At 47.0% G+C, this 23,693-nt stretch overlaps 1 protein-coding gene across 1 annotated transcript; it reads right to left on the bottom strand.

Moving 5' to 3' along the window:
* Positions 1 to 3,928: 3,928 nt before the first annotated feature.
* On the bottom strand, positions 3,929 to 17,144 carry PRDM14 (PR/SET domain 14). Its single transcript, XM_066624406.1, has 7 exons — positions 16,763 to 17,144; positions 14,042 to 14,098; positions 13,780 to 13,931; positions 13,294 to 13,564; positions 10,228 to 10,430; positions 5,969 to 6,070; positions 3,929 to 4,162 (listed from the first exon to the last, which is right to left on the bottom strand). Exons 1-7 carry the CDS (start codon positions 17,142 to 17,144, stop codon positions 3,929 to 3,931), a joined length of 1,401 nt encoding a protein of 466 aa, XP_066480503.1.
* Positions 17,145 to 23,693: the final 6,549 nt, after the last annotated feature.

The raw sequence follows: 23,693 nt of genomic DNA, 5'->3' as shown, positions 1-23,693 counted from the left end.
GAACTAATTCATCTCAGCAGCAAAATGAGTTACATTAAACATTTTATGGTTCTTAGATGTTCAGAACCTACCCCCTCCCATGAAAATATTTGTTAGGCAATTGTTTACCACAGGGGTCTCCAAACCCAGGCCCAGGGGCCACATCTGGCTCTCCAGAGAATTTGATGTGGCCTGTGGCGAGGAAGTTTGGCTGTTCTGGTCCACAGCAACCTGCTGACTGGTTGCACAGAATCTTGTACAAAGAGATTCTTCCACTGAAGAGGCTTCCCAGAAGGCTCTGCACCTGCAGGAATTCCCTCAAAAAGCTCTCCTGTGTGGGGGGTCTGTGTGGAGGGGGGGCAAACAGCAAGAGTAACTTCTGCCTGATTCTCAACTCCCCAAATTATAACACATCCTTTTGGAAACCTGAGAGAAGTTCCAGATACATTCAGTACCCTATTTAGACTGCTGACCAATCTTTCCAACACTTACTGAAAGCATGTTCTCTTTACAATAAGTTTCTCTGATTTCTCCCAACTTATTACTTAATTGTTCCCCAACATTTTATGCTTCCCACACATTAATTCTCTCCCCAATCCCTCCATATAATTTCTCCTTCAAAAAAATGTTTTTTCCAAAAACTCAAATTTTCCTTTTCAAAATTCATTCCATCTCTTCCTTTGCAAACCAATTGAGCCCTCCACTTCCTCCAGTCCTTTTTCAAAATCCATTCTCCCTTTTGTCACTTGTATAGTTATTTTCCAGCCCTTGACACTGTGTCAGATATACAATGCCAAAAGGTTTGGAGACCCCTAGTTTATCTTACAGATTGTACATCTGTAGTTTTTAGAATGTAGATTGGACAACAGACTGCTAGTTCAGTCAATATTACAAATAGTGAGATACTATGAAGAATTTTCAAAATTACAGGCCCCCCAAAGACAAGGCAAAGAATGAAAAATTTCTATTGCCTCAAATAAAATACCCAAAACCATAATTGGCCCATCTCCAGAACCATTTGGGGCTCTTACAATCCTTCTGAGACAGATAACCAATAAGACAGGACATAGGAAGCCAGAGTTTTACTTGGAAGGCATATAGGAAGAGGTATATCCACACATTGCAATTGCTGCGCGATTCATATATTTCCTGAAGGAAATATATGAAGTGTGGGTGCAATATACTCAGGTTTGCACAGCCCTGTTTTTAAAAACTTGCACATATGGATTCCTGGATTTAGCCAGGGTTCCCACAGACAGGTTCACACCTTAAGACACTTGCTGCAGGTAATGCAAGTTGGACAGAATGGCACTCAAAGCAGCATATGATGGTATTATCTAGAAATCAGCATTCCTCTGCTTTCCATGCTTTTTTAGCATCTCACTCAGGCTCTAGGCATGAGGAGACATGTCTCCTGTTTTCTTATGGGGAGCAGGGGCAGAAAAAAAAAATAGGATGAAGGTTTGGACTTGGGCTGAAAAATTTCCAGGAACCCCTCATATGATAAAAGAACATTCATATGCCTTTCAGAGAAATGGCAATGTTAGTGATGCCTTTGTTCTGCGGGAAGGGTTTGCCTCTAAAAGTAGTTGTAAATACGTGTGAATCAGACAGGGAGAAAGCACTCTGACACACTTCGGAATATCAGAATCTCACATCATTTATTTGCAGGAATTATAGCCTGCATTCTTCTCAAAGCAACATTCATAACAATCAATCAAGATAAAACAAAACGATTTACAGATAGCAGCTCAGACAATAAAAACTGAAATCCTTTATTTCCCACAGCAATTTTGTCATTTCCATATAAAATGTAGCAGCGAAACAAGTGGAATGATGAAAGGATGATTCACTAACGAAGTTCCACTTAATTCCTATCTTTGAATATCATTCCTTAAAAACATATCTTGCTTATGTTTATTAAACTGTACGAGACATGCTTGTACTCTTTGTACCCTACAATTAAAATGTATTTCAGTACAATATTTCTTCGTAGCATTAGTCACGCTAAGCCTTAGAACAGCACGTAATGAAAAAATACAATCTGTAAAATATATCAAATATAAAAAGCAGAACCACATCACATTCCAGCATAAAACCACACCACATTTTCTCAAAGGCTTGGGCACCTGGTGTCAAACACAGAGACATCTCTTTGGAGATGGAATTTCAGTGTCCTTGTCACCATCCATCTCACTTCAGATGGCAGAGAGACCAACAGTAGTTCAATCCTATGCATGTCTACTCAGCAGTAAGCTCCACCGAGTTCAACAGGACTTATTTCCTGGTAGGTGTATATAGGATTGCAGCTTTAGAGGAAGGGCCTAATATATATCTTATTGGATCATGTGTAACTAGGCCGAGGGCTTTTCAGATTGGAAGGCTACAATCCTATATATACTTACTAGGGAGTAAGCCTCAAGAGAATTCAGTGAGACTTACTTCTGGGTAGACATGCCTAGGATTGTGCTATCACGTCATTTCTGCAATCTGCTCTAGGTAGATGCACACCATTGATGTGACCTCAAGGAAAACACTGCGAAACTAACTACCCTGGGGAATCAGACTGTCACAGGAAAGGGGGGGATTTGCATGTACACAATTCCAGATCAGAAACTACATGTCTCTTCAGTCTTAACATTCATAAATAACAGAAGTCCTTACAGGATTTTAGCCATCAAAACTGCAAGACAGGCATCATTTATGAGCAACCATAAATAGAAAGATTAGTGCAAACCATTGGCTGAGCATGTAGTCAATCTTCCTTCCAATGGCAGCTCAGACCATATTTAACGGGAAACCCTCAATCTATTACTGTACACACACTCTGGCCCATATTTCTTATACTTGTGCACAAAGCAGAAACACACACATTTTTCTAAAGAAGATTTTCAAAACAAAGTTTCATCGTTTGTTTTTCCCCCCACTCCTCTTAAAGTGCAAATAAGTTGACATTCAGAACATTTGCCTCTGTACTATTCATGCCAGACTGAATTTCACAGAAATAACTGACACAGCAGAAAGTGAAAGTTTCAGTGGAAAGTAGCTGAGCTTATTTTCAAAAATTGATTGTTCCATGAAAATAAAAACCTGCTGGTTAAAGAACAAAAACCTAGGTTTGGTACTTGCTGCAATATGGGAGCTTTGAAATTTAATGGAATTGCTAGCATCCTATTTTTTAGTTTGTCTTAAAAAGCAATTGAACCTAGGTAGAATATATAGGCCTACTAAATACCCCCATGATACACTTGCTTCACTTCAGAAACAATACACCACTGTGTGGCGGTTTGCATTTGTGGAGTACGTCTTAAGCGTGTCTCTCTAGGGATGTAAAATGCACAAGGAAAAATCAAGTGTGAGATTCAGATGGGCATTCCAAGAGTAAACTGTAGTACACTGACTATTTATAGGAATCTACAGTAAAAGCCACATGGGGACCGCACACAGCAATAGACAAAAGGTGGTACATATATCCCATTACCAACATCTTGCAAGTTATCCTTTCAGAAGTTTTCCTTTCCACCTATGGAATCCTCAGACTGCTTTCCAAACAGTAGCTTAAAAAGTTTCTAGGTTCAATGGCATAGCAGAGCATGTGCTTTGAATCTGGGACCTGTGTGCAATCTCTAGACAAGGTTGGAAAAAACCCCGGTGGGGGGGGGATTTCCCCCCCCTGCAAGTTAATCTGTAAGATCACATATTGGAATTGCATTCACTATAATTTGGTATGAAGATCACCACAGGGTTTCTGGCTCGCCAGGACAGGCAACAATCCTTTTGGCTCCAAAGAGGTGAACATGCTCCAAAGAGTTATACATATGCGACCATATACACCTTTACATAGATGTTTCAGCCCACCTGTTTTCAAGGTCACTGCACAAGTAGCACCACTTTAAAACATATATAAAATATCATACAGAACAGGTAAGCACTCAACATCAGCTGCGGGCTAAATAGTGGTGTGGAACTTCATGTGAAAGCGAAATTCTTCTGGCTCTAGGAATGTTTTGCCACACAATGTACATGTGCGGCCTTTGTCTTTATTATTATTATGTGTGCGCCGTACGTGACTGTCATGGGCAGCATGCGAAGCAAATGCTTTGCCACAGTGTTTGCACTTAAAAGGTTTCTCTCCAGAATGCTGGCGGATGTGAGTTCGCAGGATGCTGGAAGCGGTAAATGCCTGAGAGAGGGAAGGGGGTAAGAAAGCAGTTAGATGCCAAACAGCTAGAAATATGAGCCCAGACTAGGTAGGCCCAGAGATGCACATGGGTTAGTTCGAGTTAATAAGCCAGTTTGTATTAGAGATTATAGATTCTGCAGCCATAAAAACATTCAGACAAAAAAAGCATTAGGACACAAAGCAACATACATGAGTGACAAACGGAACTGCTTGTGGACGCAACACATGATTAAGCTGTTGAGCTCATTCCTCCAGAACAGAATCACAGATAAATAAGCAGGAGAGTAGGTCTCTTGCTGGCCCTTACCTATGGTAGCCAGAAGTACAAGCTCACAAATGTTCAGAGCCAACATGCTGGACCCCTGGTTCAACCCTGGTTCAAATCCCAGTTCAGCTGGATGTTTGTAGGTAGCCTTGGGCAACACATTCTCTCTCAGCCAAACCTACTTCTCAACTGTAGTGAAAATAAAAAGGGACAGCCCTACGTCCACTGTCATCCATGAGTTCCCTACAGCAGGATACAAATCAACTCCCAGATACTGGCAACTAGCAACAGGGGATGGATAGCAGTAGCATATTTTACAGCCGATAGAGAGTACTTATTGACACCCCATTCACTCTAAAACTTTACCACAACTCCTCTCTGTTCTATTGGTAAAATCAAGATGTAGTTCCCAATGCCTGCATAGCTCTGCATCTCCCAACTTTTCCCAGGACTTTTCTCTCTCTCCCCCCTCCCACCTTCAAGACAGCAGGTCAAGACTGTTTTCCCTCCTGATGCAAGAGAGAAGGCATTTCAACACTTTCATATATTGACAGCCAGATGCCACTCATCAAGTGAGAATGTTAGGAAGATGGAGTGTTTCTGCCTGCCAAGGTTTCTCCAAAACCAGAACTCCTCTCAAACCTTTCTGCAAGGAAAAAACCCTACCAGTGCTTTAAGTTGGAGGGTCTCCATAAAGGGGATATACAATGCATTTTGTGTAGGCCAGCACTACCTAACTACCAGAAGTTAGGATGAGGCCCTAAGTCATTCTGAGTTAAATGAGACCAAATTCCAAGCAAGTGCATTTAGGATTAGAGCCCAACTCATGCAAATAAGAATCAAACTAGGTACAATGTGGGAGACACATGGAATGTCTCCAGTTGGGTTAACAATATTCTAGCAATGGGGCACTCCAAATGTGATCAGAAGCACCCATTGTGGAAGAAAGGGTGTTTAACCCATTCTAAGGCTGTTCTCCCAGTCACAGACCCATTTGTGTACAGCATCTTTTCCAATGCAGATAAAAAAAAGCAATTAGGAAAATGTTGATTGTGAAAGTATTCCAAGAGTGATCATGGAAAAAGAGGGTAAGTATGCTTTGGTCAAAATCAGAATCTACCTCATTATAAAATTAATGTTGGCAACACTCCATGCAGTGGTATCACTAGGGGGTCTGGGGCGCAGGCCACACCAGATGGCGTGCATGGGGGGGTGTCTCCACTACTGGCCGAAATTGTGAAAATCTTGGTAATGCCATCATGTTATATATCATTTGATGTGTAATGTCATGCAGAATGCAATGAAACAAACCACATTGGATTGTCTCTATTCTATCAAAATTTATAGCCATCGAACCAGTGGAGTGGGGCAAAGGACATCATCACCCCCACCACCTGGGGTGTTGCCCCATGCACTGCTTGGGAAGAGGTCCATCATAGGGGTGACATGCTAGTCTCCTGCTCTGGGTGACACAAACCCTAGTGACACCACTGACTTCATGTCTAACACAGCTGCAAGTTCTACAGCTTTCCTGCCCTTACCTTGTTGCAGTATACACATTTATAAGGCCGCTCGCCAGAATGTACCCTCATGTGCTTGTTCAGACTGGAGGACTGAGAGAAACTCTTCCCACATATAGAACACTGAAAAGAGAGAAAAAAGTTAATGGTCCTGTTGTCATAGTAGAAAGTGCCTACAGGCATGTCTATTATTGAAGATGCTCATGTGTTCATGTAGGATTATGAGAGATGTGCAAGGAATGCTCTATAACTGTGGTTCCCAACCTTTAGGAGCCTGAGGACCACTGAGACAAAAATTGGAATTGGTGTGGACCACATGCAACCAGGGCCTCCAAGAGGAATTTTATCAGGGCATACAATGTTTCTTTTGGACCATTCCCAAATAGAGAGGGGAGAGGTGAGCAGAACAGGGGTGGAGAGGGGTAGCGCAGGGCAGGGGGGCAACAGCCTCCACCCTTGACAAAATCAAATTTAATTAATTAATTAAGTAAATAAGTGTGCCCCTTATTGGTTAGAGACACTGTACTGGGGTGAAGAGGATGGTTATTCTCCACCTTTTAAATAAAAGAAGAGCACCACTTGAAAGAGTGCCTCTTTACCCAGTTCACAGGGTAACTGTACATGGAAATGAGAGCCACTTTGGTTCCATGCTGTATCATAACATCTCATTGGTTCTCAGAACAATCAGTCTCATAGGTCAGTTTTGAGATAAGGAAATCCACTTTTAGTTCTATAAGGAAATTGTGCTTTCATTTTCTGGTTAATTGGACATAACATTTGATAGACTACAGATATTCCAATGTGGTTTGTTTCATTGCATTCTGCATTAAATTACCTTTCCAATGAAATATAACATGATGGTATTATTTGTACATACTAAGGTTTTCAAAATTTTGGCCACTAGTGTCAAACTCAGATTGTTGCCCAGTGCAATTGCTACCCCCTGCACACCTTTACCTACACCACTGTGCCCTCCTCAGGAAGTCTGAAGCACTATGCAGAGGGCTTTCTCTATGGACTGTGACTGTAGGATGCAGAAAACCCCTATACTTTACCCTTCTGACTGTGTAGTTGAGCCATTTCTGCCTGGTGTTGCATATACGCAACAGGAATCAAATATGTACACCTGTGGGCTCCATAGAAATGGGTTAAAGGAAACCATCTTCTCCTCAGCCAGATGGATGCCATTCAGAAAACAGAGGCATGAAGTCCTGTGCCATGTTGATGTAGCTGAAGGTTATCCCACAAGCAACTAAAAACCATACAACACCAGGGTCCTAACCATTAGAAACACTAGGGAGAGATTATTTCCATCTTTCCACTCAACAGATCTCTTAAGAATGTGTTAGAGAGAGATGCTTTTACACATTTATGATCAGCTGGGTTCAGAGAAGGTAAGGATGGCAATGGATGGGAAGCAATTCTTATTGATCTACCTGAATGCAGAAGAAATTGACCTCAGAGGAATTGAAAAGATGGAATGGTCACAAACCACCATCATACTATTATTTTTTAAATTAAAAAATAAAATATGACAGATCCCATAGTTATCAATTATCTTTGTTGTATGTTAATGTTTTCCTTCATTCAGAAATGTCTGCTGTTAAGGTTTAACTCATATAATACCAATCTGAATTTTAACAGATCCATATTCTATTATCTACTGTACTGACCAAGTTACAGAGTATCTCTAAATTGATAGTGCTCGTTCTAAGGAGCTAAAGCTTCAATCTTATGCATGCTGCCATACGAATAAGTCATATTTTCAAGTAAATATTGCAGCATCAGGAAGCAAGTTATGAAATCTGAATTTTAGCTGGAAATCCAGCTTTTAAAAAAAATCTTCCCCCCTCTCTCTCTCTCTGCAGGAATTCTGAAGCCATAAGAAGGCTCTTTCTTTAAAATGATGCCTTTGGGAATTCCCCCTGTGCCCTGTTCAATCTGAATTATTAAAGCCTATAGAAGACATTGATGAGGCTTATAGAAATGTCTGTATCCACCAGATTACTAAATCTAGAGAAAGCGAGTCAAGGGAGAAATAATGTCGTCTACATTTAAAAATCTAACATTTCTGCTTATAATTATGCTTTTTAAAATGTAACAAAATTATTAAATGAAAAGTAACAGTTCTACATTTTATTAAAATTCCCATTACCAGGTAGATGTCATTTCTGTAATTCTGTGCTGACTTGTGATTAAGCCCAACTGAACAGAAAAGATTTACTCCTGAGTAAGTGTGCACAAGATTATGCTGCAATGCTAAATAAACTCACTAGAAAGCCAAGTCCATTTAGACTCAGTGGGACTGACTTCTTTGTAAAAATGCATAGGATGGTGCTGGAAACCAAGTATCTGAAAAATGCTCCAACTGATTTCATGATTACAGTAAAATTCAAATAGCTACCTTCTCCAGTTCACAGAGCTGCAGACATGCCCTGAAGCATGCTTTCAACTACTCATGAGCTGGCAGTGCAAAGCCTGCACCAGCCCACCAGCGCTGCATTCAGGAACAGCACTGAATAGAGCAGGTAAAATCAAAACACCGGGAGGTGGAGGGGCCTGAGGAGGGTGGCAGGGAGGGGGCATTTTGGGGTGGGGGAGGAGAGAACAGGGAAGAGATTGGCAGAGGCCCCCTCCACTACAACCTAATCCCCCTCCTGGCTTTGCACTGGGCTTCCCGGATGTGCACCAACTAAATAGCTGGCACAGATCTGAGAAGTTTCACAGAGCAGGCTGGGACTTCCCTTACCCTGAGGAGACCTCCAACTGCGTCCTAACCTGTGCTGTTTCTGACTGGGCTGGAGCAGCTTGGGATTGGGCTGCCCAGGATTGGGCTGCCCATTCGCAATGCTGTGAGATTTCGGTTCTAGAGCATTTATTATGAAGATTTATGCAGAAAACCAAAAGGTGTTGCTTGCCCCAAAGGAGCTCACACTCTATGAAGAGACTCAATGACACTACGCTGGAAGGAACACTGTTGGGATGTAAAGGGACAGTTGCTCTCCCCCTGCCAAGAAGACACCACCTTAAAAGGTTTCTCTTTGTTCACTAAACAGTGTCCCAGCTTTTTCTAGGAAGCCATCCTCATGGATACTGACAGGTGCTGCTTCCAAAGAGCTGAGGTTGAACTCTGCTCTAACCATCAGTAATCCAATAAAATGAATAAATATCTATCTAAAAAACTGCTGAACCAAAACATCTCTTCTCCTCATCACATTTTACAAGGTTCAAAGCCCATCAGATTTATTCAAGCATTAGTTGCACACAGCCACACTCCTGCAAAACAAGGCACAATAAATTGAAGCTTTCAGAGATGCAGGACAAGACCTCAACCAGCAACAAAGCTGGAACGGAAAGCAGAATCGCTGCATTCTACAATGGAACTTGCACATTGCTGGTACTCCTCCCCCTCCTGCAGGGAAGTAGATTGAGTCAAACCAAGCAGGATGCTGCAAGTGGTGCCCTTCCAGCCCAAGCCAAAAAGTATTAATATTTATATACCGTACCACTTTTCAACACAAAGTTCAAAGCGGTTTAAAGGGAAGAAATCAAACAACTAAAAAGCGGGTATAAGGAGAGCCTCAAGTGTAAGCAGGCAGGGCAGCTACAGCACTTTTCCATGGACAACAATGAGGTGTTTCTGCCTCATGCACTGCCCCCTCACCACACATCCCCAATATATATACTTGCAAACCAAGATAAACATTTCATGTACCTGATGCACAAAAACCTCTGCTATCAAAGACTAAAGATACTTCCTTTTAAGCTTGAAATCCTACTACCACTTGTGAAAGAATGAAAAGGGGTACTAAGAGCAGCACAATCCTATGCACATTTATTCAGAAATTGGCCCGTTTATTTACTATTCTTCCTATTAAGTGTACATAGATTTTCACTCTCAGCATCTTGTGTGGAAAAAAAAAAGAATTCTGCAGAAGCAAGAGAGGCAAGTTCATGCACTAATCTTTCAAGTGCTTCTTCCTCTGCCCCCACTTAATGGAATCATCCAGTTTCAGAACTTAAGGCAATGCAGAATTTCTAAATGGAGAGGTGCCTGCCCAAAAGCCCTTCTCTGGCGGGGGGCTGGTTTACCTGCTAACATTACTCAGAAGGGTGAGAATTGACACTCTGCACATGCTTAAAGGCATTCTTTTCAGATGTTCCAGGGAAGGGCTCCTCATCTCCTGATGCTAAGAAGAAAGCTACAATCAATCATGTTTTTTTCTTAAAAATTAAGCAGGAAAAATGCCAGTATTGGACACTACTGGGGCAGTGCTTACTTTGTGAGGTCTGTGCTTCTCATGGACATGGAGAACATGAATCCTCAGTCGGTCCCTTTTTTCAAAAGATCGGTTGCAAAGATGGCAAGGAAATTTCCTGTCTCCTTGGTCCACACACCGCGTGTATTTCAGATGTTTGTCCCGGTAGTATTTGTAGGCAAATACCTTCCCACAGCGCTCACATTTGTAGCCCTCCACAGACTCTGAGAGATGGCAAGAAAAACGTAATGTTATAAGTATAAGGAAGGAAGTTCTGTTTTTATATTTTATTGTTTTTACTTTTATTTACTGAACTTTACTTTATTTTACTTTTATTTACTGAACACTTTTTTATTGTTCAGTCAAAAGCTATGCAGGATAAGCCAAGAATGAAGTGTGCAACTACCCAGTTTTTTCTCTCAAAGAATGTGACTGAATTCAGATTTCCTTCAACTTTTAAAAAAAGATGTATATTTTTTTAAATCCCCACCTGAATGCAGCAACATTTAAAAAATCATCCCTGCCTTGTACCATAAAAATACAGCCTCATCTCCAAAATTAAAGGCTTGTCATTTCAAAATACAGCTCTTTCAAACTTCGACTTGCAGGAAACTCTGGCACAGAAGCTAAGTTGAAGGAGTTACTTCCTAAGTACTCACAAGTTAATTGCACAATGTTCAATAATTGCGTGATGATCATGTCTGGCAGAATAATTTTTATTATAATCAGTAGAACCTCTGAAAGGACATGCCTAAGATTAGGCTTCATGTGCCAGAAGTGCCACAGACTAACAGTTACTTTTCTACAATTTAAAATTAATGTTATCTGCAACAATTTATAGTTCTGATGTATGTAATAATAATTAAAATTGGCCAATATCACACTTACTTATAAATCCCTGTGTTCAATACAACTTACTTTCATCTGAGTTAACATGCATGAGATTAGACTGTCAGTATAGTCACCAAGGATTTTTTAAAAATAAATAATTTTATTTTTATAAATACAGACATATACACACACACTCACACAATGTTTCTTAAAGGCCACGTAAGTTATGTTGAAGTTTCTCAGATTTTTAAGCAAGAGGAAATAACGAAAGTTATGTATCTTAGCTTATACGACTTAAATAAGCATACCATTAAATAGTAATTATTTCCAATAAAACAAGAGATTGTACATGATCTTAAAAGGTTGTCATTCCACAAATGAATAAAACCGTTTTGAAATAAATGTATCATCTGCTTCCCTAACCAATGTGATTAGCTTGACTAGATGTGTCACTTCCCAAACTTTTTAACCAGTCTATTTGTCACTGAGAATCCAGAGGCTGCCAACGTCCAAATATTAAGATTAATTAAAATTAATTAATTGAATTATTAATTCAGTTGACATTAATTAATTGAAAGACAGTTACAAGTGTATACTTTCTTGCCTTCCTGCAACTTCTAGGAAGAGAGCAAGAATTTGCATCCATGTCTGTTCATGAGAAGACCAGCTTTAGGCAGAAAGTGGAAGATGTTTTTAATTGTATTTGTTTTTTGCATTCTTTATTGTATAAACCACCCTGGGTCCCTTCGGGGAGAAAGGCGTATAAATGTAGTAAATAAATACCTCCCAACTCTGTCCATAGCCAAGTAAACAGACTGCAGATGTAACTGAATAAACACACATAGGATTGGATTTCCCCAAAATGGCCTGGATTTGGATTTCCCAAAAAATGCACATGATCTTTGGCAAGCATCTCTCTTAGTCTCAACATTACCCTTCTGCAATATGGGTATAAAAGTAACTGTCTCACCTCACAACACTGCGGTAAGGCTAACAGAGTAGTGTGCCTGCAGCTCTTTGAACACTTTCAAGTAGTACATAAAACACCAGTTATTAATATTTATTGCCATAGAAATTCCAAACAATTCCTGTTCCAAACAAACACTCCCCCCTGCAATAATGTACAATACTATATAAAACATGAAGAAAGGAAGAAGCCAAGACTGCTTCGTGAAGGGGGGGGTTGCCTTTAAGGATGACAGGAATTGTTCAAGTAATTGTTATTCTAAAGCAGGAATCAGATTTACAGCCTATTTCCTTCTCAATGTAAATCCCAGGAGCCCACAAGAGGGAGGAATGGAAGGGCAAAAAGGGAGGTGAGGAAGGCTGGCATCAGCCTAGTTCTGCTGAGGATGTGCCCAGATGGAGTGCTTCTCTATAGTCAGGGTGACCAGATACAGTGGAGCACAGAGTGCCTATCCTTTTAACCATTGTAGAGAATTTTGGTAGCTGCAGCTCCATACAAAAGGGTTTAAAAAGCTGCACCTGCCAAAATCCCTTCTTCTCTACTATGGTTAAAGGTAGAGGCACTCCATCCTCCACTGCATCTGGTTACCTTGCAGTTCATTCCCTTGAAAACAGATTTCACCAACAGGAGACAGAGGAGGCCCACAGGTGGTTTTGTAGGGATGAGCTCCTACTATGGATGTTTTTTTTTTTTTAACCTAATTAAATAATGGGAAGAGAAACTGACACACAGGATCTTAGGAAGATGAATGACTTCAGAACAGGCACTACTGATCTGTTTGGAGGTTGGCATGTCAGGCAGCCCTTGAACGTATTTTGCAACCCAACCCAGATTTCAATTCCACTGCCTTGGATGGGGTTCACCCTCTTAAGTGTGCAGAAGGGAGAGAGACCACTTCTCTACTCACACTTTTATCCCACCCATCCCCCCTCCATTTTTTTTTATTCTTACCATTTGAGAATATCTCTGTAAGACTACAGTCCAACCCACACTTTCCTGAGAGTAATCCCCACTGAACTCATTAGAACTTCTTAATAGACATGCATAGGATCATGCCACAAGGCAGGCTTAAGGACTGAATGGGTCATAGGATGAGCCTCCAACTCCGACCCACACTGACCACTCCAGAAAGGATGGAGTAAGGTTGTGGCTACAAAGAGATCAGCCAGGCTATTAAGGGATTTAGGGCTCTGGGATGCTTTCACTGTTCTCAGGGGAAACCCCAAAGTTGGGAAGCCTGGGGACCTCCCCCCCAGGGAGTGAGGGGGGGAGGCTGTGGGCTGACCGACCTTCACTCTGCTGCTGGGCATGCTTGCCTTCCACAGTCCCCTTGAGGCTGATGGGGATGCCCAGGAACTGCAGGTAGCAGTCTCCATACCAGACCAGCAGCTCCTGTCCAGGTGCTATCTCTTTGCAGCTCTCATAGAAGATCTGGCCCTGGCTCTGCAGGGCTGTCAGGTTCTGCTCCTCCGGGAAGCGGGCACAGCGCACCAGGGCCATCCAGTTGCCAGAGGCGGCCCTGCCATCGATGAAGTGGCTCAGGCGCCCGTCTTCGAAGATCTGCAGGGGGGAGGCACACAACACAGCACACTGCAGGCGCCTGCCTGTCTGCAGTGGCGTGGTTAAGGGGGTGCAAAGCCCTAAGTTTTGCGGAGAGCCTCACCGCAGTCTGCAAGCGGCCTCTCCCTTTCAGAGTCATTCCAAGGGGGGGACAAAACAGAGGCGAATGCTGGGGGGGATACTTTCCAGCCCAGACAGGAGTGGACTTCTGATACCTCCCACATCAAGGAATTGTCGTCATAGGTCTTGATCTCGCTGGTGTTGACCACTTTGCCCTGGAAAGGGCCAAAACGGACACCCTTCGGGATGGTCTCTGTGCAGAACACGCCCAGCTGGGGACCATCCACAAAGCCCGAGATAGTCAATCCTGGGGGGGGCAGAGAAATCTGAGTTGGTCAATTGCAGGGCTGAGGAGGAGGGCATCTGTGGGGGGTAGGGGAGATAAACCCCAAATTCCCACCCCTCCCCCACACCTACCTTCAGGTAGCTGCAGAGCAGCCTTGTCTGGTAGCTGGGGCTGACAGTCACTGGCTCCTAAAGAGAAAGGAAGATGCGGAAGAACAGTCCTTAGGCTGGAAAACCCCTCTCCAGCTCTGCCAGACCCCTGGAGTCATTAGCCCATTTCTGCCCAGCCCACAGGTGTACACATTTGATCTCTGTTGTGTACACACAACGTTGGACAGAAATGGCTTTTAATCTAAATCATTAGGCTAGCCCGGTTCTGCACTCTGCATTGCTTCATGTACCGCACCTGCTTGCAAAAGGAAGAAGAGAGGAATAAATCAGAGCCCCCTTCAGCCGCATTCGGGACACGTAATCGAAGTGGCTACAGGGCAGGGCGACCAGATGTCCTAACTGGAAAGAGAGGACAAGGCACCCCAAAATGTAGAACATCCCAGAAAAATGTAGGACATGACCAAATAAAAGCTAATAAACACAAGAATATGATTTTGTGTGGTTAATTTAAACACTGTATTCCTTTTTAATTTAAAACTCTATTACATATAATTTATTATGTATGATTTACTAATTCCAAGAAGGCTCTGCACTGCCTGCTCACAGAGAAAAGAACATTTAAGTTCTTTTCCAGGACACGAGGCTGGAAAAAGAGGACATCTGGTCACCCTGTCACAGGGGGTGGAGGGGAATTTAATTCCAATTTCTTTTGATGCCTGCTTTCTGGAGGGTAGCAGGTCCCAATCAGAGAGAGTCAACATTTCTCATTCCCTCCAGACATTTGTGCTTTGAAATCTCACAGTGCAACCCCACCCCGCATGATCTTGGAAGCAAGTCCCAATGCATTCAGTGGGGGTTTACTCTCCAGTAACCACCTCGGGCATTTGCTTCAGCATGGGAAAAGGCTACTTATACATTTACCAAATAGAAGAATACATTTTGGATGGCAGCCTTCATGTCTTGATCCATCAAGAAGAATGGGGGTTCCATTCATTCCTCAGGTCTTCAACTTTTGGAAAGACCCCATGAAAATATTTTCTTTCCTCTACAAAGTCAAATCATCTACAGAGAACCTGCCAGGCTAAAGCGATCTAGTCAACTTATTTCCACCCAGGGCATCACCAACCTGCCTTTTTCTCCCTGTGATTATTTATTTCCACATTTTAAATTCAGCTCCAATTAATGTACAGCAGTTGATGGGCACATGGGGTCTTTTCCTCTTGGACCCTTTCACTTCCCCACCCATGTTTTAGAGTAGAGCCTGGGAGAGAAGTTTTAGGATGCTCCCAAGCTTTCTATATTCCACCTCAGTTCCTCCAGGAAAACTAAGCCACTGTGGCTAGTGCTTCCCCCAACCCCTTTTGCCTTGGGGAGATGGATTCTCTTGCCAGCTGCCTGTCTAGCAGTAGAGAGTTTTGTCCAGTCAACCCAAGTTAAAAATAAGAAGAAAAAACTCAAAATAGGGCAGAAAATCCAGGATTGCTCACATAATTGAACAGAATTGCAGACAGATTCCGCACCTGGCAGAGGGGAAATCTCCCCTTGGCTGGCTGCTTGCTGCCCCAGAAAGGAACCTTAGGAATTGGTTGCAACACACACAGAAGAGCCATGCACAGATGCAATGGAAGACAGAGTGCTCCACCTTTAACCATTGTAGAAAAGGGAATTTTGGCAGGTGCAGCTCAACATGGAAGGATTTAAAAAGCTGCACCTGGCAAAATCCCCTCTTCTCTACAATGGTTAAAGATAAGAGTACTCTGTCCTCCATTGGAGCAGGTCACCCTGGCCTTGCAGCACCTTAAGGACAGTCAGAGCCCAATCCTATCCTTGTCTACTCAGAAGTAAGTTCCGTTGTCTTCAGTGGGGCTTATACTCAGGAAAGTGTGCATAGGATTGCAGCCCTCTGCACATTCTTGGAAGTAAGTCCAACTGCATCCAGTGGGGTTTACTCTCCAATAAGTACTGTTAGTCCTTAACATGCTGCTGTAGTAGGTCTGTTGTCAAACAAATTCCTGTTTACTACAGGTCACTTCATCAGATGTCAGTGATCTGGTGAATCACTTGTACCTGAGAAAGCCTACAAGGAATCCTTCTTCAGGTGCCACAAGACTCTTGGTTTCCTAGTTCCTATGCTTCCTAACAGCATTTCAAACAAAGCCAGAAGTACCTCCGCTTGAGACTAAGGAGGTTCAGGACACAATCCTCTACATGCCTACGCAGAAGTGAGTCCATTGCGTTCAATGTGACTTACTCGCAGGAAGTCGTGGATAGGATTGCAGCCTCAAGAGCCCAATCCTAGGTGTGTCTACTCAGAAATAAGACCCATTACAGTCAGTGGGGCTTACTCCCAGGTAAGTGTGGATAGGATTGCAGCCTCAGAGTCCAATTCGATGCATGTCTACTTGGAAGTCAGTCTCTTATACTGGCGCCCTCGGGAGTAAGTCTATCCAGGATCGCAGCCTCGCAGCGCAGCTTTACCCCCAGGATGCAGAAGCGGCTCTGGCTGCGTGCAACGGGGGTTTCCTTCCCAGGAAGGCTGCCTACGTCGGGGCTCCATTCCCGACGCAATGAACACCGCTGGGCTTACTTGCGAGTAAACACGCGAAGGCCGGCCGGTAGTCTCCCGCGGAAGGAGCGGCTCTGGGGCTCCTCGGAAAGCCCCCTCCGCCCAAAGGAGGGCTCCCCACTCCCTCCTGCCAGCCCCCTTACCTGGGCTGCGGGGCGGGCGCTGCTGCTGCCTGCCGGGCAGGGCCCCGTAGAGGACGTCGTGGAGCTCCTCGGCGGTGAAGCGGTAGCGGGGCTGCGGCGGGCCGTCGGGGGCGGGCGCGCTGCCTGGGCTGCAGCCGGGCGAGGCGCGCTCCGGGGGGCGCCGTCGGGGCGAGTCGCGCTTGGCCGGGGCGGGCGCGGCCAGCCGGGGCAGCGGCCGGGGCAGCGGAGGCGCCCCGAAGGCGGGCAGGCGGGCGAAGGGGAAGGGCGCCAGTTGGGGTGAGCCGGGCACCAGCACCCCCGCGGCGGGCGGGGGCAGGAACGGCCCGAAGGAGGCGGCCCCCGCCGGCCAGCCCCGCAGCAGCAGCGGCTCTCCGGGCTCCGCGGAGGGGGCGCCCCCCGCCAGGGACGAAGCCATCGCGGGCGGGACCTGCCGGAGACACAAGAAGCGCCCGAGGCTCGACGCAGCCCGCCAGCCCCGCGTCCCGTCCCGCCCACGCTCTGCGCAGGGAGAGGACGAGGACCGAAGGGGGGCACCGGAGGAGCCCCCACGACGGCAGCGCTGGCGCTCCCAGACGGAGGAGGACCGGTGCCTGCAGTGCAGAGAGGGGGGAGCGCGGGCAGCCGCGGCTAGGCAGGGCACCCGCCCCGGAGAACCATCTCATCCCCACTTACCTGGGAGTAAGCTCCATGGACTGTGATGGGGCTTACTTCTGCGTAGACATACATAGTACTGGGCTGTCAGTTCCCTCTGCTGCACTGTGGTGAAAGGTGCAGGCACTGGGACCCCCTCTCCATGTGGTCCCGCTGCGCGCGCGCGCACCCTCGCTGTTCCCCTCCCAGTTCCCTCCACACGCACACACCAGCTCTGGACCGCGTGTCCTGCAGCCGATGGGGCGGCCCCGACCCCTTCACTGGGGAGTGGCTTCCCCCCTTGCAACGCCCCCCCACCTGTGCGCGGAAGAAGAGAGCCTCACCTGGAGGTCCGCAGGGAAGCGGAGAGAGCTCGACCAGAGGGGGTTCTGACTCCCACCGTCTGGTTTTGTTTATCCGACGCCCCTCCCCTTTTAGGAAGTTTCCGCCCTTTAATGGAAGAAGCCCCTCCCTAGCAGCCAGGGCCTAGGAGAGGGGGGTAAAAGGGGTAATTTGTAACCCTCAGGGTCAGATGGGGGGGGCCCAAGAGCCAAAGGATGGGGCCCAGAAAGTTCCTGGGACCTGACATTTTCTTATCTCACCTGAATTTGCTGCCAGCGCATAATGCTGGGGCACAACCAAGTGCATGCAGTGTTAACTGCTGCTGCAAGCCAGACACACCAGGCCCAGGAAAGCATCCATGACCCTCCTTAACTCAGTGTTGCATCTGGGAGGAAACTGGCCTGCCACAGCAGCTCTTTGGCTTATGGATCCCATAACCATAAAGGAGTGTATAGAAGCTCAGCTGTGGGGCTACAGCTGCTGGGGAAGTTCATTTTGGTCCATTCTGGTGTGAGCTTAAATATGATGATGCTATTTTTCTGCAACAGATTTTCTATATTTCAAAGATTTCAGAGAGACTTACAGCCCAATCCTATCCACACTTTCCTGGGAGTAAGCCCCATTGACTCTAATGGGACTTACTTCTGAGCAGACATGCCTAGGATTGGACTCATAGGAGTGTGTTTGGTTTTCAGTATTACTTTATCTAACTGCCAGTGCCACATGGTCGGGTAGATCAGGGCTCTGCATCAAGAACCCTAGAAGACCTGGGCTCCAAAGACTATTTGGAGCTGTCAGTACTCTCCCCCTACCCTATATTGCCTCCTGGTCTTGCAGCCTAATACACTGAGGGCGGTCCTAACCAGGTCTGCTCAGAAGTAAGTGCTATTTTGTTCAGGGGGGAAAGTGTGGTTAGGATTACAGCCTTAGATCAGGGGTGCTCAAACTTTCAACTTTAGGGATGCTGGACCTTTAACAAGTGTATAGAAGAGAGAATTGCAGCAGGTGCAGCTTGTCATCTGTGGGACAATGTGTCATCTGTGGGATGACAAGTTGCACCTGCTGCAATTCTCTCTTCTATACACTTGTTAAAGGTCCAGCATCCCTAAAGTTGAAAGTTTGAGCACCCCTGCCTTAGATCATTACATGACAATGAAAGAAATTCCCAAGAAGCCTGGAGAGGAAGGTGTATGTGGTTTCTGGAAAGGTTTTGAAGCAGGTTTGTTCAAACTGTTATCAGCTGATATGCTCTGAGATGCCAGGAGGTGCTGGCAAAGAGAGATGAGACTGAGCATACTGGAGGGACAGTGAGGAGATGTGGCTGAAACAAGTGCAGGATTCACTGGGGTGGAGGGGAGGGAGAGGGGGAGAGAGAATGAATGGGAAGCAACTGGTTTTGAACTTTGGAAGGTGGGGAAGAGGGAGGGGCAGTCAGAGGGGTTAACTACAGTTATGATGGGGGGATGTGTGTGCAGGAGGGGAGGAGGTGGGGTGGGGGAGAAGAGAAAAGCATCACTTGCCTGCTCATTTAATAAAGAAAGAGTGCGACCAAGCCTCTGTCTACTCAGAAGTAAGCCCCATTATAGTCAATGGGGCTTACTCCTAGGTAAGTGTGGATAGGATTGTGACCTTGCCAGTGGAGGCAAGGCAGGGAGGGTCACTTTGGGGCACTGCTGGCAAGGAAAAGGGATCCTTTCCAGCTGCTTCTGGCTCCTACCTGCCTCCAGGCTCACCTTCACGCCCTCCACGTTCCAGGAGCTCTTCCAGGCTCTTCTGGCTGCCTGCCCAATCAGCTTGCGGGGCAGGCGCCAGCAACAGCAGGAGCATTCAAGCCCCAGTGTGGTTGCTCCTTTTTCTCCTGCTGCCACCACCTGACTCCTTGGCCCTGCTGAACACCTGAGGCAGCCTCAAGGCACACCAGTGTGCCACGTCACAGCCATTGAAAACCACTGCTTTAGAGAGACTTAGGAGTGTGTTTGGTTTTCCATATTACTTTATCTAGCTGCCAGTGCTGCATGGTTGCGTAGATCTGGGCTCTGCATCAAGAAGCCTAGTAGACCTTGGTCCAAAGACTATTGTGGCTGTTAGCATCTTCCCCCTGCCCTATTTTGCCCACCGTTCTGCCTGCCCCCATTGCCCCCTGCCCCTTTGGGAAGGGGCCCAAAAGAAACTTTGTACCCCCTGATAAAATTCCTCTCATAGGCCCTGCTACCTGCCCCATCCCCTCCTGTAAGGCAACTCAGGAGGAACATGTAAAGCCTCCTGAGTTACCTCCACCTCTGCAGGGTGTTCCCTTTGCCCCCTGGCCCCCCTGTAGCCCTACCCTTCCCAACAGGGACTTCAGCAGGTGGGGAGAGAGAGCGAGCCTGCAGCACCTCATGAGAACATCAGAAAAGCCCTACTGGATCAGGTCAAACAAAGGCCCGTCTAGTCTAGCTTCCTGTATCTCACAGTGGCCCACCAAGTGCTTCAGGGAGCACACAAGACAACAGACACAGGGATCAATCCTGTCCAGCTTTCCAGCACCAAAGCAGCTGCAATGCAGCCCTGAGATAGAGGAACAAATGTTTCCTTACCTGGAGGAGGCTTCCATGACTGCCCCCACACCACAGGATGCAATGCGTGCCACATTGGCATGGCTGCATCAGTGCTGGAAAATTGGATAGAATTTAGCTCACAACCTGCACCCTGGTGCCCACCCCCACGTTTGGCATTCTGAGGTACTCTACTTCTAAAATCAGGAGCTTGCATCATGACTTATAACCCATGATGGACTTTTCTTCCAGAAATTTGTCCAGTCCCATCTTAAAGGCATCTAGGCGAGAGGCCAACACCACTTCCTGTGGCAGGGAGTTCCACAGACTAATTGTTGTTCAGTCATTAATTTGTGATCTCGTGTGCCTCCGTGACACATCTCATCCTCTGCAGTCCCCTTCTCCTTTTGCCTTCAATTTTCCCCAGCATAGAAAAAGATTCCTAAGGAGTCCTCCCCTCTCATGAGATGACCAAAGTATTTCAGCTTCAGCATCTGTCCTTCCAGTGAACAGTCAGGGTTGATTTCCTGTAGAATTGACTGGTTTGATCTCATTGCAGTCCAGGGGACTCTCAGAAGTCTTCTCCAACACCACCACAGACTAACTACACACTGGTAAAGAAATATTTTCTTCCGTCTGTCCTAACACTCCCAGGGGCCCTATACTTTGGGAAGCTCCACTCCGCAGAAATGGGTGTCCCCACAAATCTGTTGGTCTGCTGCAAGAGGGGTGGTGTTTGCTTGCTCTGTCTCTCTGCACAGGTGTTTCCCTTTGGCCAGACTCTGCCCCCCTCCCCCCCCCCCCGCATCTCAGAGGATGCTTGAAAGGGCAACACGCCTCTGGGATCTCCCACACAGGGTGAGAGAGGACCAGGCACCCGAAAATGTAGGGCAACCCAGAAAACTGTAGGACATGACAAAAGGAGAGCTGAAAACACTCCCATATGAATTGCATGGGGTTCATTTAAGCACTGTGAGCACAATCCTAAGCTTGTCTACTCAGAAGTAAGTTCCATTGCATTCCATAGGGAAAGTGTGGCTAGGATTGGGCTGTAAAACTCTCTTCCCGCCCGCAGGGAAAAGGAGGTTCTTCTCCAGACGCGAGGCTGAGGGAGCGGAGGGGACGTGTCCTGGAAGGGAGGGCGCCTGGCAGGTCCCCCGTCGGGTCTGCGGAATGAGGAACCCGAGGTTGGACAGCGAAAAGCGCTCCGAGGGAGGCTCGCAGGCAAAGAAGCGGAGCACGTGGGAAAGGGTCTCCCTGCGAAGAGAAGGCTGGGGCGCTGGGGCTTCTCCCAGGTTCCTTTCCGCGCCCCGGCCCCTCTTCCCCAGGGAGCAGCCGTCGGTCCTGCCAAGCGCCCCCTCGCTCCAGCCTGCCCCTTCCCAGACCCGTCGATCTCCGGGAAGGCAAGGGCTACTGGCTCGTCCCCACCCGCACTGGCCCGACGGCGGAGCCGGCCCTGCTCAGGCTCCTACTGCAACCGGCGAGCCCCTTCGGGAGCGCCCCCGCCCGTCTCTGGGCAAATAGCGGGAGCCTGCAATCCTATGCACACTTACCTGGGAGTAAGCCCCATTTACTATAGTGGGACTTACTTCTAAGTAGACATGCACAGGATTGGGCTCTTAGCCCCCCCACTGTCTCAGCTTCAGCCTCCCTGCCGCCCCCCCCAGCACTTGGGTCTCCCCAGCAGACCGTTCCTTCCATCGCCCCGCCCCGCCCCGCCCACACTTGGCTGCCACGTCTACATCAGTCCTTGGCCAGGACCTCTGCGGGTGGCGGGAAACCACCGACTCCCTGCCCCGCCTGAGTCGGGCTCGGGTTTCCGCGGGGGAAGCGCGACGGGCTGCGCAGCGAGATCAGCCGGGCACCTGCGGCGTCTTGATGACCCCCGCTGGAAGACCTCCGAGAGCCTGGCTCCAGGCGAAGACGGGCAGCCCAGTCCCAGCCACACTTTCCTAGGAGTAGACAAGCACGGGCTTGCGCTCCGACGCCCCCCTCCCGCCTTCACAGGTGTAGCGCGCAGAGAAAACCTCCTCCGAGCCGCAAGGGAAAGCAAAGGGAGATCGTCTCTTTGGGGGCTGTCGAAGAGCGCTCGAAGCGGAGCTGTCACTTCTGAGCACCCAAACCCAGCCAGAACACGTGTGGCCTGAATGAGTGAGCAGGTGTCAGGACCTCATAAGAGGACCAGGCCCCCCAAAACGTAGGACATCCCAGAAAAATGTAGAGCCCGAAAAGCTAAAAACACTCACACAGTATATGGATTTAATGGGGTTAATTTAAACACGACATTATTTATTATTAAATTTAAAACAGTATGGCATGATTTATGACATATAATTCATTAATTACAAGATTAATTCCCTGCCTGCTCACAGGGAAAAGGAGGACCCCCGAAGTTCTTTTGCAGGGCAAGAGGCTGCAAAAGAGGACGTGTTCTGGGAAAAGAGGGCGTCTGGTCACCAGGACCAGAAGGGGGGATTTGGATCTGCTTCCGTTGGTGAAACAGGATCCTGTCGTTATTCTGCCTGGATGCAAAAATCCGAGGCTGTGACCCCCTGCGGGTGACGACACCAGCAGAGGATAGCACCGGCCCTGGGCTCACTGGGGCTCCCTCCCTCCCACGGAGCTGCACCGAACAAGCCTACTCAGAAGTAAGCCCCATTCATTGTGTTCCCTACTGGAAAGTGGGTTGAGGAGGACTGCAGCCTCAGAGGAAAGCCCAATCCTAGGCATGTCTCTTCAGTCCTACTACAGTCAATAGCACTTACTCCCAGGAAAGTGTGGATAGGCTTGCAGGCTCAGAACCCAATCCTAGGCATGTTTACTCAGAAGTAAGTCCCACTAGCGTCAATGGGGCTTCCTCCCAGGAACGTGTGGCTAGGATGGCAGCTTCAGTCAATGAAACGTTTTCTAGGCACACGGGCCGGGGAGACCCCCAAAGGGAGAGAGCGGAGGAAGCAAAGCAGATCGACAGTGATGGAAATGCCGGACCAGGAAGAGTCCTGCGGCGGGCATCGCAGGACGGGGCGAGGAGCCAGAGATTCTCGGCTGCAACAGCTCCTCGCCCAGACGCCTCTGGAAGTCACTGTAAGCTGGGGTTCCAGGACAGGCTACGAAGAAACGAAGCACGGATACAAACCCGCGTGTGAAACAGAAAAATCTTCACATCACAATCACAATGACGAGCGCATGCATCACATTCACGACCTTGTAACGTGAATTGCAGCTGCTGCTGCAGCAACGAAAGAACGGGAATGGGTGACTCGTGGCTTTAATAGAATCGGCACACAACGCAGTGGCGTAGCTAGAGGGGGTGCGAAGCACTAAGTTTCGCAGGGAGCCTCACTGCGTCGTGTTAAGGGGCACACACCCTGTGCTTCGGAGCCATACCGGGCGGGGGAGCAAAACGGAGGCGAATGCTTAGTGCTTAGTGCTTAGAAAACTTAGTGCTTCGCACCCCC

The sequence above is a fragment of the Tiliqua scincoides genome, chromosome 4 (assembly GCF_035046505.1).
Source record: "Tiliqua scincoides isolate rTilSci1 chromosome 4, rTilSci1.hap2, whole genome shotgun sequence".
NCBI lineage: Eukaryota > Metazoa > Chordata > Lepidosauria > Squamata > Scincidae > Tiliqua > Tiliqua scincoides.
Note: the sequence above shows the minus strand (reverse complement) of the source record. Positions and strands in the feature narration are given on the sequence as shown.